Genomic DNA, 16,936 nt, shown 5'->3' on the forward strand with positions numbered 1-16,936 from the left:
GCTTGTCGAGCACTTAAAGTTCAGTAGCTTCTTTTGGACAAAATGCTACACGCGATGCGTTTTGCAGAACCACAACGCAATTTTAGGTGCCATTCAAATGAACGGCATCTGAAATGTGCGATTTGTCATTCACACCAAGGCGTTTTGAAATTGCAAGCAGAATCACAGCAAATCTGCCCGCGATTCAAAATGTCCAGGTGTGAATGCAGCCTAATACAAAACAGATTATGAAAGCTGCCCAAAAATGCGGCTGTATAACAATTTATTACAACACAAAGTCTTGCTCAGAGTCCCTAATTCATGTAGCCTAGGTTTCCACTATTGCGACCTGAAAGTCGCACAATTTTCCCACGGTTTTTGACGTGATTTTTCCCATGATTTTCATGCAACTTGAAGCAATGCCTGTGTATTCTTGAGGTCAAAGTCACATCAAAGTTGGACCAAAGTAGTGCAGTGACTACTTTGAAGTTGCTGTGACTTGAAGTTGCACAGATATGAACGGTACTCATTGGAAATCATGGGGTATGACTTGTCATGCGACTTTGCAGCTACAAATCCCATGACACAGCAATGTGTGATTATACTCATGAACGTCATCAGTGAATCAAGGTTACCTGTGGTAAGTCAAGCAAATAAAGGGGGGAGTCCAAGGCCCAAGCTAGAGTACACTGGTAGCAATAAGAAAGGGGCTCCTCACAGTAGCTGGGTCTTTTGGATAAGCTATTTGCTATTAGGTTTTTACCCAGCTTCCTGCACGCTGGTTCTGAGAGCGAAGGGCCCCTCATCTGGCTATAGATAACTTGCTCAGCTACCTTTGCTTCATTGGGTGCCACCTCTCTGAGTTTAGGAGGGTAGAAGAGAAACATATCTTCCCTGGGTGTGTCCAGGAACTCAGGCAGCCGTGGGAAAAGGAGGCAAAGGGGACTGCACCTGTATTTGAGCATGGTGAATAAATGGTCACTTTTGCTACATTTATTTATTGCCAATATTTACATAGCATCGTAATGTTACCCGCTGCTTTACAGAGCACATAGACCATCCACATCTGTCCTCAAAATGGAGTTCACATTCATTGTAATGTACCTACCACTATTATACATAGTAGGTGTAGGATTCAGTATGTTTGTTAATTTTGGCAGGAAACTTCTACAGAACATACAAACTCCATGCACTGTGGCATGTGGGAGTTAATCCTTGAACCCAAAACTGTAAGGAAAGCGTGCCTAGCCATTATGTGGCCTAACTGACCAAAGCTGCAAGATTCTTTTACTGCTTGATTATTTGTGGGACACTGAAAACTATTGCACATATATTTCCACTTATTTAATATACAAACAACAATAACACAGATTTAAGGGGGAAGACACTCTACTCTAAATGCCATGCTTGCAAAAGTAATATTTATCAAAAACATACATGCATACATCTATGTATGTAACAATTAGGTATGAGCTTCGTGTTCGAGTCGAATTCATGTTTGACTCGAACATCGGCTGTTCGCAAGTTCGCCGAACAGCGAACAATTTGGGGTGTTCGCGGCAAATTCGAATGCTGCGGAACACCCTTTAAAAGTCTATAGGAGTCTAAATGGCCGTTTTTTCAGGAGCAGTGATTTTAATAATGCTTAAAGTCAAACAATAAAAGTGTAATATCCCTTTAAATTTCGTAGCTGGGGGGTGTCTATAGTATGCCTGTAAAGGGGCGCATGTTTCCCATGTTTAGAACAGTCTGACAGCAAAATGACATTTCAAAGGAAAAAAAGTAATTTAAAACTACTCGCGGCTATTGCATTGCCGGTCTGACAATACACATAAAAGTTCATTGATAAAAACGGCATGGGAATTCCCCACAGGGGAACCCCGAACCAAAATTAAAAAAAAAAAATGACGTGGGGGTCCCCCTAAATTCCATACCAGACCCTTCAGGTCTGGTATGGATTTTAAGGGGAACCCCGCGCCAAAATAAAAAAAATAAAACGGCGTGGGGTCCCCCCAAAAATCCATACCAGACCCTTATCCGAGCACGCAACCTGGAAGGCCGCAAGAAAAGAGGGAGGGACAAGAGAGCGCCCCCCCTCCTGAACCGTACCAGGCCACATGCTCTCAACATTGGGAGGGTGCTTTGGGGTAGCCCCCCAAAACACCTTGTCCCCATGTTGATGAGGACAAGGGCCTCATCTCCACAACCCTGGCCGGTGGTTGTGGGGGTCTGCGGGCGGGGGGCTTATCGGAATCTGGAAGCCCCCTTTAACAAGGGGACCCCCAGATCCCGGCCCCCCCGTTGTGAAATGGTAAGGGGGTACAAAAGTACCCCTACCATTTCACTAAAAAACTGTCAAAAATGTTAAAAATGACAAGAGACAGTTTTTGACAATTCCTTTATTTAAATGCTTCTTCTTTCTTCTATCTTCTATCTTCCTTCATCTTCTTCTTCTGGTTCTTCTGGCTCTTCTGGTTCTTCCTCCGATGTTCTCGTCCAGCATCTCCTCCGTGGCGTGATGTCACAGGGAAGTCCCATCAAGTCACCGTGCGTCAGAGGGAGGCGGGGTCACCGGGTGGCCCCACCCCCCCCGTTATTTAAGAACCGTCAGAAGAGGAGACGCGTCACACGGCGGGAGCCTCCCTCCATGCCAGCATGGATGCGGAGCTGCCCGGAGAAGAAGATGAAGAAGATGAAGAAGAGAAGAAGATGAAGAAGAGAAGAAGATGAAGAGAAGAGCGGGAGCCTCCCCCCATGCCATGGGTGCGGAGCGGCCCGAGGAGAAGACGATAGAAGACGCCGCGGAGGAGATGCTGAACGAGAACACCGGAGGAAGAACCAGAAGAACCAGAAGAACCAGAAGAAGAAGAAGATGAAGGAAGATAGAAGAAAGAAGAAAGAAGCATTTAAATAAAGGAATTGTCAAAAACTGTCTCTTGTCATTTTTAACCTTTTTAATCAATAAAATAAAATAAAAACTCTGCGCTTACTCAACTCAATAGCAGCTCACACAACAAAAAAAGGAAATTTGTGAAAGAAACAAGTGCATATAAAGTGTAGCGCTAATTGTGTCCAATGAATATATAGTTTTAATATTGCATACACCAAAAACATAAAAACGAGTAAATACATATATCACAAACTTTGCACAACACTTAGTATAGAAAACCCTAACAGTCTTCAAATGCCTGTTAAATGTGAAAAAGATTTAAAAAAGGTTTCATAGTCCCATATTTTAAATACAGTGATTCTGTTCACCACGTGGATAACTGGTATAAAAACACATAAATGTGGTGGGTCCCCCACGTAGAAGCAGTGCAGGCTTACCAACGGGTTGGACTCATACGAACGTATGTTCAATGAGTCTGTAAGGCTTGTATTACCAACAGGCAATAAAGGAGGGTCTTTGAGCCAGACGGCGATGAGATCCAAATTACATCGAGGACTTTAGAGGGACTCTTCTAAATGTAGCTTGGTCTCGGTGAAATAGCCCAGTGGAGTGCAGTGGAGTCTCCACTGCCTGCCATAATTTTATACCAAGCGCTTTTTTATTACGGAAAATGTAAGTGTTTTACCTTTTAATAAATTTGTTGTATCAAACGGTATTATTCTATGTGGCCCCTTTTTCTATTCTTTATGGGCTATTTCACCGAGACCAAGCTACATTTAGAAGAGTCCCTCTAAAGTCCTTAATGTAATTAGGATCTCATCGCCGTCTGGCTCAAAGACCCTCCTTTATTGCCTGTTGGTAATACAAGCCTTACTGACTCATTGAACATACGTTCATATGAGTCCAACCCGTCTGGTAAGCCTGCACTGATTCTACGTGGGGGACCCACCACATTTGTGTGTTTTTATACCAGTTATCCACGTGGTGAACAGAATCACTGTATTTAAAATATGGGACTATGAAACCTTTTTTTAATCTTTTTCACATTTAACAGGCATTTGAAGACTGTTAGGGTTTTCTATACTAAGTGTTGTGCAAAGTTTGTGATATATGTATTTACTCGTTTTTATGTTTTTGGTGTATGCAATATTACAACTATATATTCATTGAACACAATTAGCGCTACACTTTATATGCACCCATTTTTAAAATTTTTTGACAGTTTTTTACTGAAATGGTAGGGGTACTTTTGTACCCCCTTACCATTTCACACAGGGGGGGCTGGGATCTGGGGGTCCCCTTGTTAAAGGGGGCTTCAAGATTCTGATAAGCCCCCCACCCGCAGACCCCCACAACCACCGGCCAGGGTTGTGGGGATGAGGCCCTTGTCCTCATCAACATGGGGACAAGGTGTTTTGGGGGGCTACCCCAAAGCACCATCCCAATGTTGAGGGCATGTGGCCTGGTATGGTTCAGGAGGGGGCGCTCTCTCGTCCCCCCCTCTTTTCCTGCGGCCTGCCAGGTTGCGTGCTCGGATAAGGGTCTGGTATGGATCTTTGGGGGGACCCCACGCCGTTTTTTTTTTAATTTTGGCCGGGGTTCCCCTTAATATCCATAACAGACCTGAAGGGCCTGGTATGGAATTTAGGGGTACCCCCACGTCATTTTTTTTTAAATTTTGGTTCGGGGTTCCCCTGTGGGGAATTCCCATGTCGTTTTTATCAATGAACTTTTATGTGTATTGTCGGACCGGCAATGCAATAGCCGCGAGTAGTTTTAAATGACTTTTTTCCTTTGAAATATAATTTTGCTGTCAGACTGTTCTAAACACGGGAAACATGCGCCCCTTTACAGGCATACTAAAGACACCCCCCAGCTACGAAATTTAAAGGGATATTACACTTTTATTGTTTGACTTTAAGCATTATTAAAATCACTGCTCCTGAAAAAACGGCCATTTTTAAAACTTTTTTTTGCATTGATCCATGTCCCCTGGGGCAGGACCCAGGTCCCCAAACACTTTTTATGACAATAACTTGCATATAAGCCTTTAAAATTAGCACTTTTGATTATTCATGTTCGTGTCCCATAGACTTTAACGGTGTTCGCGTGTTCGAACAAACTTTTTTCCTGTTCGCATGTTCTGGTGCGAACCGAACAGGGGGGTGTTCGGCTCATCCCTAGTAACAATACAAAAAGCAGATAGAATAATAATGTTATGTTTTAATTGCATGTTGTCATTTCCATAGGTGTGTGTTGTGTGTTTGTGTATATATGCATATACTAGGTATGCAGCACTAGTGACACAGTACAAGACACACACAACTAGAAAGAACCCTCACATAATCTACAGGCATATAAAAAAAGATAGGTTTACAGGTATATAGAAAAGACCTAAAAAGCTAGGGCACACATGTAAAGCAATTTATTGCATGAGTTATGGGTTACAATAAGCACAGCGATCTCAGGAAACCATGCCCTTTTACAAGCTCAGATGTGTTGGTTACCTGAGCTTGAAGTGGGTTATGGCTGCCTGACACGGTTATAATAATTGTAACCTGTGATCCATACGTCATGGGACAGTAATCAAAAAGTAGCCTAGAGGAACACAGCCCTGTACATCAATAGCAAAACCATAATAGGTCACTGTTTAGTTATTCTTGCTCTTAGGTGCCTTCTTTTAGTTAAAGCAAACCTGATATAATAATACGTCTGGTTAGTTTTCTTTTTTATTGTTCCTGAAACCCAAATCCTAGGCTGATGTGGCATGTAATATAGCTTCCTGGGTCAAGATCTTTGCATTTCTGCTTCTTGAGCCTTACCATTGGAACTGTTCATCACACTGACATAATATCTAGGCCTAGGAGGCCAGGAGGGGAAGGAGTAGGCTCTCTACCAAGGAAGCTGAGCAGATATTTACATGGCCCACGATATGATGGGGGTAGCTCTATGCAAAGGAAACTAACCTGATAAGAAGGCACCTGCAGGTGCTTCATTGTGCCCTTTGAAACCTTATGGCTATGCAACTTGCTTTAAGTTCAGTTAGCCTGTTTTTTTTTTTTTACCAGTCTGTGTTAAAAGCAAAAAGTACTGTACCTGTGGGTGGAATCATTCCAGGAGACATTAAGCCAGGCACACTGTGGGGCATTATATGGGGATTTTCAGGTGAGGTAACACTCTGTGTCCTTTTAGGAGGCCTCCCTGGTCTGGAGCTGAAAGCAGAGAAACATGTGTAAGAAAAAAATAAATAAAAATGACTGCCTAAAACATCATTTGGAAGTTGTTTCAAGTGGTAACATGGACTGTAAATAAATTTGTTTCAAGGACGGTTGCTTTTGCAGTTAGATGTAATAGACTTCCATCACTAATTAGATTACATGCTGAATTCATTTTCCTCATTGAAGATCAGCCGCTCCTGATGCATAATTCATAGCCTGTACCTCGTTACCTGCTTCTTCATATTAATATCTATACACAGTTTGAATTGCCTCGTTTGCATATGCTAAAGTTCTGCATGCAGCCTTCAGCATGAAAATTATGCACTAACTTGTAATAATTATTACAGTCAGCCTGCTATTGATTTATGAGACTTTTAAAAACCAAATATGTGTAGTACTTGTAATGAATGATATTTTAAGGTTCTTCAGGAAATTAAAAGGCAATGGCTGCCTTAGGAAATGTTCTGCTTGTTTGATTTAATACTACAGTTAGCTAGGAGGTGGAATGAAAGAGTGATTCAGACCTATAGCACATTTTTCGATGATATGTTTTATTACTTCACACTGCTAGCCTGATATCTAGATGATAAATGACAATACATATCTAACGTGTGAAAAGGTCTTACAATTTCTTTATTTTTTGTCATTTAAAGATTATTCAAGTTATGGTTTAACCCTTTCCCCCTGGAGAATGAGAACACACTATTACATGTAGCTCTTGCCCCCACGGTGTACTGTGTAGTATATTCAAAGCCCTGAGCAGGAAAATAAAAATAAACTGTATACTATCATAGCCATCCCTTGACTCTACTATGACTTGATACTTTGAGGGTGCACAACCAATATCTAGTAGCCCAAACATTTAATTTGCAAAAACTGAACACCTCTTAGTTGGGCAATAACCTTTTATCCTTTGAGAATGTCAATTAAAAAAAAAAACGAGAAAAAAAACATACAGATTTTATTTGTTTTTGTACTGCAGGGCCTAGGCAAAGCCTTACACCTAAAGCTGGTGACACCCTCCTCCTTTTACTCCTGAATCGTGAAGTGGTCTTCTATTTAGTACATTGCTGGACCTGGCTCTATAGTCTTTGAGTGTGAAGTGATCAGAGGATATTCCTTTGTATAGTCTGTTACCTACGTGTATATTGTATCTTTCCTTACTCTTCTAATGTGGGAATATGTAACCTGCTTTAGAACTCTACACTTATGATGCTATGATGCAGGATACGTTTTGGTCAGTACTAGGCCTAAGTATGAACGCTACTCTATTCTGCAATGGTCTTGTGTTACTCGTTTCCTATATGTTGGAACTTGTACACCACTTAATGTATTTTACTGATTGCGGCACTGTATTTTGTGTATTATTCAATAAACTTTTTTACCTGTTACAAAAAAATCTGGGAGGTTCAGCAGGGACTGTCCAAACTTTGATCAGTTCGTGGACATCCTTGTTTAAGAGAAGTCGATCATTGGATGCACATGTTCGTAAATGTTTCTTTTTCAGCAGTGGGTCCTACTATCAAATTGTGGAGATTCCTTCATCCATCACGCTCATGCAGATGAAGGAACCTTTCATTCAGCCCACTGGCTGAATGGAAAAAAAATAATAAGCCCATGGTCAGCATAGAAGCACTATGCAACAGCCACACAGCATCCATTTCTCCACTTCAAAGAGCATATGTATAAAATAAGATTGACACATAGTAGTAGTTCTTATTCAATATTTAGTAATTAGGGAGGAAAATACACAATTAAAGTGGTTGTAAACGCTGAAAAAAAAAAAAATCTGCAAGACAAAGGCATAATGAGCTAGCATGCATTGCATATTAGCTCAATATGAAATACTTACCTTAGATCAGAGGTAGGCAACCTTGGCTCTCCAGGTGTTTTGAAACTACAAGCCCCATGAAACATTGCAAGACCCTGACAATCACAGGCACTAGAGGCAGAGGCATGATGGAATTTGTAGTTTCACCGCAGCTGGAGGGCCAAGGTTGCCTACCCCTGCCTAAGATTAAAGCCGTTGCAGAGGTCCCCGCACACCGCTGTGACCGGTGACATGTCTCCCGGAGATGATGTCACTCCCGCGCATGCACAAACGGGCCGTTTCTTCAGTGCACATGTGCCGATCACGTCGGCACATGTGGAAATAGTGAATATCTCCTAAACTGTTTAGAAGATATTCACGGTACCTACAGGTAAGTCTTATTATAGGCTTAACTGTGGTGAAAAGTGGTGTAACAGGGTTTACAACCACTTTAAGGTTCATGCACACTCACTTAAAAAATGCTGCTTCTACAGGTGTTTTGTGTTTTGCCTGTAGAAGCAGCTCAATATTATCCTATGTGTCCATGCACATTAGGATGACTAGAGGCATATTTTAAGCCAACGTTTAGAGACAGGAAAAAAAAACCCCTTCTGGTTTGCGTTTCTGATTGGAGCTTTCTGGCAGAAGAAAAATGCAAAACTCTCCTAAACTCTCCCTAAACTGTGTAAAAAAAAAAAAAACGCTCTATATGAGCTTTTTTTTTTTCTATTCTACCAAGGGAAATGGCTTTTTTTTAAGATCACTGTGCATGGAGCCCAATACCACAAAAGATCCTTTAAATCCATTACTGTAAACTTCATTACTCATTGCTTTATGGAGTGGAGTCTGTCTTTATATCGCTTCCAGCACTTACTCACCGTATCATACATTGCACAAGTGTTTTGCTCAATTTTGGCCCATTTTCTAAACCATTAATGAATATAACTGGATAAAATATGTAGCCAGCCAGATCAGATAAACAATGTGCACTACAATGATACCTTTTATTGTCCAGCACAGCTGAATACAAAAAGTAAAACACATCTCATTACACTAACCTATCCAATGACCTGGTCAATGATCGCCAATAAACACAAAGCACTATGAATATATTAGTAGGGCGGCATAAAATAGGCTAAAACACTTTCAAAACTTCCACAGTCAGAAGCAAAGATGTAAGCCTCTATGGGCGAGCTATATATTTAAATGTTTTCCCATATTGGAAATCTGGTTTGAGGAACATCAATGATGTGCTGTCACACACATGTCCATAAATTGCACCTTGCTCCTTTTTTTGTAGCCAGTATTTCTAGTGTATGAATCCATTAGCACTTTTTAAAACCAAGAAAGATCAAAAGTGAAATAAAAATACATTTCACAAAGAACTGCATTTCTATTCCAAGAACAGAAATTCATATTCATTCAAACCTACTTTACAGCAATTACTGCATGAATAAATTTAATTTTTCTATTGACTTAGTACCAAATTGGATCCCTGAAAGCTTACAGGATCAAATACATAAAAGATAAACATTTAGCTTAATGACATCAACAGTCAACCAAAAACATCTGTGTTTTACTTTAGAAGTGATCAGAGGATATTCCTTTGTTTACACTAAAGATAATCACAAGGTTTGTATTACTGCATTCAATTTAAGGAAGAAAAAAGAGAACATACAACCTCCAGAGCCCAGAGGCAGCAATATGTTACAAATACAGGATTTCTCTCATTTTATGTTTTGTAACCATGGTAAAACAATAGAACTGAACTTTCCCTGAACCTTCCTTCTATAATGGCCATGGTACATGTTGACCTAGCACGGCAAGTTAGAACCTGATGCTATCGTGCTGACGGCTGCTAATGCTATCAAATTTTTCTGAAACTTTATCAACTCTATTAAAAGATCCGTTTGAATATACCTGATTGCTGGACACAGCTCACCAGGGAATGCTGACATCATACACGCATCCTGTTTCCATGTTAGCCATTTACATAACGAAGTGATTAAAACAATGAAGTTTGTTTACACAAGAAAATTCCGTTGAAATATGTAAAACCGAATATCAGAAGATTTGATTGGCCTGTGGATCGCTGCAAATCAGATACTTACAGGAACTTCTGAATATGAGTAAGAACATTTTCCTGATCTGCCAGGGATTTCTAAATTCATGAATCTCTACAGTCTCAAAAAATCTGATCCAATCTGGCACAATCATATTCAGGAATCTTAAGAAATATGATTTGTCAAAAATGATCTGTTTCAGATAATCTATTAATTTGCAATGATTCCCAGATTTGTCTGACAATCCGTTGAGTATACATGTTTATACAGTGCATCCGGAAAGTATTAACATCACTTCACTGTTTCCACATTTTGTTATGTTACAGCCTTATTCCAAAATGGATTAAATTCAATGACAACATGAAAGAAGTTTGAAATCTTTGCAAATTTATTAAAAATTAAAAATTAAAAAAATCCCATGTACTTAAAGTATTCACAGCCTTTGCTTAATACTTTGTTGAAGCACCTTTGGCACCAATTACAGCCTCAAGTCTTTTTTAATTGATGCTACAAGCTTAGCACACCTATTTTTGGGCAGTTTCTCCCATTCTTCTTTGCAGGACCTCTCAAGCTCCATCCGATTGGATGGGGAGCGTCGGTGCACAGCCATTTTCAGATCTCTCCAGAGATGTTCAATCAGGTTCAAGTCTGGGCTCTAGCTGGACCACTCAAGAACATTCACAGAGTTGTCCCGCAGCCACTCCTTTGTTATCCTTGCTGTGTGCTTAGGGTCGTTGTCCTGTTGGAAGATGAACCTTCACCCCAGTCTGAGGTCCAGAGCACTCTGGAGCAGGTTTTCACCAAGGATGTCTCTGTACATTGCTGCATTCATCTTTCCCTCGATCCTAACTAGTCTCCCAGCTCCTACCGCTGAAAAACATCCCCAAAGGATGATACTGCCACCACCATGCTTCACTGTAGGGATGGTATTGGCTGGGTAATGAGTGGTGGTCCTGGTTTCCCCCAGACATGATGCTTGCCATTCAGGCCAAAGAGTTCAATCTTTGTTTCATCAGACCAGAGAATTTTGTTTCTCATGGTCTGAGAGGCCTTCAGGTGCTTTTTGGGCTATCATGTGCCTTTACTGAGGAGTGGCTTCCATCTGGCCACTCTACCATACAGGCCTGATTGGTTGCGTGCTGCAGAGATGGTTTTTCTTCTGGAAGGTTCTCCTCTCTCCACAGAGAAATGCTGGAGCTCTGTCAAAGTGACCATCAGGTTCTTGGTCACCTCCCTGACGAAGGCCCTTCTCCCACGATCACTCAGTTTGGCCGGGTGGCCCACTCTAGGAAGAGTCCTGGTCGTTTCAAACGTTTTCCATTTATGGATGATGGAGGCCACTGTGCTCATTGGGACCTTGAATGCTGCAGAAATGTTTATGTACCTTTCCCCAGATCTGTGCCTCGATACAATCCTGTCCCAGTCTACAGACAATTCCTTGGACTTCATAGCTTGGTTTGTGCTCTGACATGCACTAACTGCGGAACCTTATATAGACAGGTGTGTGCTTTTCCAAATCTTGTCCAATCAAATGAATTTACTGCAGGTGGACTCCAATCAATGATGATCAGTGGAAACAGGATGCACCTGAGCTCAATTTTGAGTGTCATGGTAAAGGCTGGGAATACTTATGTACATGTGATTTTTTAAATTTTTTTATTTTTAATAAATTTGCAAAGATTTCAAACAACTCCTTTCATGTTGTCATTGGGGTATTTGTAAGGATGTTAGAGTGCTGCTTTAAGATATGTTATAAGATTTGACCAAGAAGGTAGATTGACAGCAAAGTCTCCACTATGTGTCTTGCAAACAAAATCCAGGGGAAGATTTTTACTCTACATAAAATATATCACTCACTGATCGTAGGTTTATCACTTCAGTATTGTTTGTAGAATTTTGAGGAAAATAATGGATTGAATCCATTTTGGAATAAGGCTGTAACATAACAAAATGTGGAAAAAGTAAAGCGCTGCGAATACTTTCTGGATGCACTATATAAGGATTTTTTTATACAAGCACATATTGTAACTATAAATGTACAAAACAAAACCGCTTATTAATGTGGAACTATGGTCATTTCCACTCCAGCGCTGTGGTGTTCTGGAGCTCCCAAACTGACTGCAGACATCTTCAGCTGGTCTTCTTCTAGGTACTGATCTGCAGCCATTTTCATTGGCTGGGCCAAGATTACATCACTCCAACGCATGCGAAGGATTGCATTTGTCTTGGCAGATGATGAAAATGTACACTGAGATGTGTGTGCGCAGCTCAGTGTACAGCATGGACAGGCAGGTGAGCAGCGTTAATGTCTCTCCTGCATTAGAAACCTGCCTGTTTCCTTTTCTTTTTTAAATACAGTTCCACTTTAATATTTCTGGGTAATAATACTAGAGATTGTTGATTCAGGGAATATCCAATTGCCTGCTGGGGGATCAGAAAAGAAAATTGGACCATGCTTTGTAGGGGATTTTTGCCTTCCTTTGGATCAACTGTGGGTTCTGTACGTGGAGGTTTTCTACTTTTTATTTTTTTTTTCTATTGGTTGAACTAGATGGACTGGTTTCTTTTTCAATCTTACTATGCAATTTACCTGCAACTGTGTAAAAAAATATTGATTCTCTTTTAATATGAAGGTATTTGGGGGTTTTATTTCTATTTTAAAATGTTACAATGTTTACATTTTGTTGGTTTTTGATTGAACATTGAGAAAGTTTTAAATAGGCATATATAAATTTGTGGTATAGTGTGAAGTGTAAGATGTTTGGAGATGCAGCCATTTGGGAATCTTGCTCTTATTACAATAGTCCAAATAGGGTTGTACAATTACAATTTATAATTTTTTATTTATAAGTTTTCTTTTACAAATTTTTGCTATTCTACTGTTAGTTGCTTTATTTATTTTAGCATTGTGAAAATGAATAACTGCGGGGTCAATACAAATAGATTTACATTTATAGTGTTAGGAAAGCTAAGATGAGAGCTTTGATGTTTGATGACTATAAAAGTGTCAATTACTGATCAATATAACATTATAAACAATTCTTATTATGATATTTACATGTATCAACAGCAAATAAGTTCATTTATAAAGTTCATAGATTTGGTTATACTTTTATTTGAGTAACTATTTATCTACACTGAAATATTTCCTGTAAAGAAAATTAGGCAAGTCCACAATCAACATTTCAACAGAAATGATCTTTACCAATAAAAAAAATTAAAAAAAAAAAGGTAAAACCTGACATCTGTCAGCCCAAAAATGCACAAGATGAAAGATTGCTCACACCGGAGGAAATACATTGAGGCTGATTTATTAAAGGAGTTGAGAATCTTCACACAATTTATTTCAATTATCCAAAACTGACATGTCAAAGCAGTAATGATGGTATGGTAATTGGTCTGGGAGTAGACAGGGGGATTGTACTTTGCCATGTTGCGAAAGCTAGACTATTTTCTTTGCTGCAGTTCAGTATTACTGGTCTTGTCCTTACCATTACCCTGTGACTGAACAGTGAAAGGGGAAACAGCAGGTTTATCTTACTGACACTATGCTGTCTCCTCCTATCAGCATACTCCTTGCACTGCAGCACAACTGACTGGCTCCTTCCCCCAGTCTAAATGCTTTTGTACCAAAGCTAATACCAGGTCAGGTTTAAGTACTTACACTGCCTGTATTAAAAGATACATTCAATTATCCACTGATGAATACCAGCTACATTAATCTGTGTATTTTACACCTGCCTGGAGTTCAGCTTTAAAGGCCATACAGGCTTGTATTATAGTAGTACAGGCCTTATGCAATAAAAACGCCAGCCTGCACACTTATGTAGTGTGTTTTTTTTTCAGAAAATGAAAGAAAAAAGAAAGAACTTAAAATATTTCAGGTTTGGAACATACCATTTTGATGTATTTAAACTTTATCTAAAGCAGAAACTTCTATTTTAGTTTTGGATAGAGTGATGATTGGTCAGAACCCTTGTCAGGTTTTTACCGCAATCCTTGTCCTTGCTGAGGGGATTCACCCACTATATTTGTCCTGAAAACTGGCACAAAAAGAATGAACAAGTATATAATTTTGAGTTGTCACTATTGCGGATGAACACCAGGTTCCCACTCCCATTCATGTTTGACCTGAACCCAGACTGCTCGCCCACCCAACAATTTGACCAAAATGGGCGAGTTCCCCTACCTGAACAGCCACCTTCTGTTTGTATAAAGACTGGTTGGAGATCAAGAGTAACACAATTGACCAAATATTTGGTAAATTATGTCAGTCATAGTCCCCATCTGGTTTGTTTACAAACAGAAGCCAACCAGGGATCTGCCATTTGTGACAGAGAAGCAGACGTGGCAGCATTATCTGGTGTTGGGTCATCAAGACGGCAAGATTAATGTCAATCTACATCACTGGATGATGTGATTGATGCTGGTTTTACAGCAACATTATTTACTTTTTTCAAATAAAGGACCATGTTGTGATATTCATGTTTTTGTTTAATTTTTATTTTGCTATGAGTAATGATGAGTATTTATGTGCCTTATACTAATACTGCACCCGCAGCATGCCCCAGAGCCGATGCACATGCCCACCGGGCACTTGTGATCGCTCGTGACAGAGCGAAAACCGTGATCTGTGTGTGTAAACACACAAATTCCTGCTCTGTCAGGGGAGAGGAGACAGATCGTGTGTACTAAGTAGGAACAATGATCTGTCTCCTCCTCTAGTCAGCCACATTCCCCCCACAGTTTGAACACATCTAGGGAACACACTTGATCGCCCCCTAGTGTTAACCCCTTCCCTGCTAGTGACATTTATACAGTAATCAGTGTTATTTTTAACTCTGATCGCTGTATAAATGTCAATGGTCCCAAAAAAGTATCAAAAGTGTCCAATCTGTCCACCGCAATGTCGCAGTCCCGATAAAAATCGTAGATCACCGCTATTACTAGTAAAAAAAAAATAATAATAAAAATGCCATTAATCTATCCCCTATTTTGTAGACGTTATAAATTTTGCGCAAACCAATCAATATACGCTTATTGTAAATTTTTTTACCAAAAATATGTAGAAGAATACATAGCCTAAACTGAGGAAGAATTTTTTTTTTTTTTTAATTGGGGAGGGGGGTATTTATTATAGCAAAAAGTAAAAAAAATTTTTTTTTCAAAATTGTCACTCTTTTTTTGTTTATAGCGCAAAAAATAAAAATCGTAGAGGTGATCAAATACCACCAAAAGAAAGCTCTATTTGTGGGAAAAAAAGGATGTCAATTTTGTTTTTCTACAATGTCCCATGTCCGCGGAATTGTCAGTTAAAACAACGCAGCGCCGTATCCCAAAAAATGGCCTGGTCATTAGGGGGCCAAATCTTCCGGGGCTGAAGTGGTTAAGTTGGCAAATTAGCCTTAAAAAGGGCCAGAACAAAACAGTAAAACTGAGATTCCATAGACTTCAATATGGGTCAGCAATTTGTTCAGGGTTCACAGACTTCCTACGGGGTTGTTGAACCTCCTACCAAACTTTGGCTCATTACTGGTAAATAGTCAAGGAATAAAGGAAAAGTGTTTACATGGGGACACTTGTGACAAGATAGGATTTCCTCCTTTTTGAAAGATTGTTTCATACATCCTGCTGTTTCTACCATACAGGGAGTGAAGGCACAATAGGACACAAGTATCAAAAAACAAAATGTGACAGGGATTTAAACCCTTCCCTAAACCATTCACAACAACAAGAATAACGTTTTGGATTTGGATATACGTTATCTTTTCTTTATAGCTTGTTAGCCTTGTCTCTTTTTAAATGTTGACCTAATTAATTTAATCATTAATACATCAGGTCATTAAAGTGCTTTTTTTTTTTTTTTCATTCATTAATTTATTTTTTCTTCCATTTCTTTTTTGTCCTTTCTTTTCTTTGTATATTGTTTTAGATATTATAATACTCACATCGCAGTCTGCACAAGTGTCTCAAATATCCTTTCTAATTTGCTATGCAAGAAAAGAGTGCTACAAGAAGCATATCAAATGCTACTTGAGTAAAGGTACAGTAATCAGTATAGTATGTGTATTCATTGCCACTGGGAGAAGAAAATGATGAGTCACTCTAATTGTTATAGCTGGTATAGACAAAAACTTCTCCAATCACTTATAAAACAAGGACCTTAAATGTCACAGCCCTCTTGAACTTGGATCAGAGAATTCAAAGCATGCAGTACAGCTGAATTAGAATGAACATAGTAAAACTATCACAGGATCTTCATGATGAATATTAAAGCTTCACCAAAGCCATGGCATATATACAGCATAAGAGATATCATTGAAGTTTGAAGTTTATGAAAAATACACAGTTTAATGTAAGAAAACATTTCATAACCAGTATAATCTCATGCCGCGTACACACGAGCGGAATGTCCGACAGAAAAAGTCAGACGGAAGCTTTTCATCGTCAATTCTGATCATGTGTAAGCCTCATCGGACTTTCTCTTTCGAAAATTCTGACGGACCTAGAAAGAGAACATGTTCTAAATATTTCCGATGGAACCAATTCCTATCGGGAAACCCGCTCGTCTGTATGCTGTTCCGACGGACCAAAAACGATGCATGCTCTGAAGCAAGTACGAGACGGAACCTATTGGCTACTGGCTATTGAACTGCCTTTTTCTAGTCCCGTTGTACGTGTTGTACGTCACCACGTTCTGGACGGTCGGAATTTGGTGTGACCATGTGTATGCAAGACAGCTTGAGCGGAATTCCATCGGAGTTCTGTCGGAGAAACCTTCTGAGTTTATTCCGATGGCAAAACCGGACGTGTGTACGCGGCATAAGAATTAGTGCCACTGAAGGTATGGTGTATTTTGTATTTAGTAGTTTTACACCCAAAACCAAAAATGTAATCTATTGCAGCTAACCAATCCTTATGCCCTGTACACATGATAGGATTTTCCGACAACAAATGTTGGATGTGAGCTTGTTGT

At 39.7% G+C, this 16,936-nt stretch overlaps 1 protein-coding gene across 4 annotated transcripts in view; it reads right to left on the minus strand.

Annotated features, from left to right (window-relative positions):
- The window catches only part of DACH1 (dachshund family transcription factor 1), a 475,056-nt gene that overhangs the window by 273,971 nt on the left and 184,149 nt on the right, over nucleotides 1-16,936 (minus strand). For all 4 annotated transcript variants that reach the window (XM_073614251.1, XM_073614250.1, XM_073614249.1 and 1 more), the window contains exon 2: nucleotides 5,966-6,081. In XM_073614251.1, coding sequence (XP_073470352.1) covers nucleotides 5,966-6,081 — 116 coding nt within the window. The remainder of the gene's footprint in view (nucleotides 1-5,965; nucleotides 6,082-16,936) is intronic.

This window comes from Aquarana catesbeiana, linkage group LG02, assembly GCF_042186555.1.
Source record: "Aquarana catesbeiana isolate 2022-GZ linkage group LG02, ASM4218655v1, whole genome shotgun sequence".
Classification (NCBI taxonomy): Eukaryota; Metazoa; Chordata; class Amphibia; order Anura; family Ranidae; genus Aquarana; species Aquarana catesbeiana.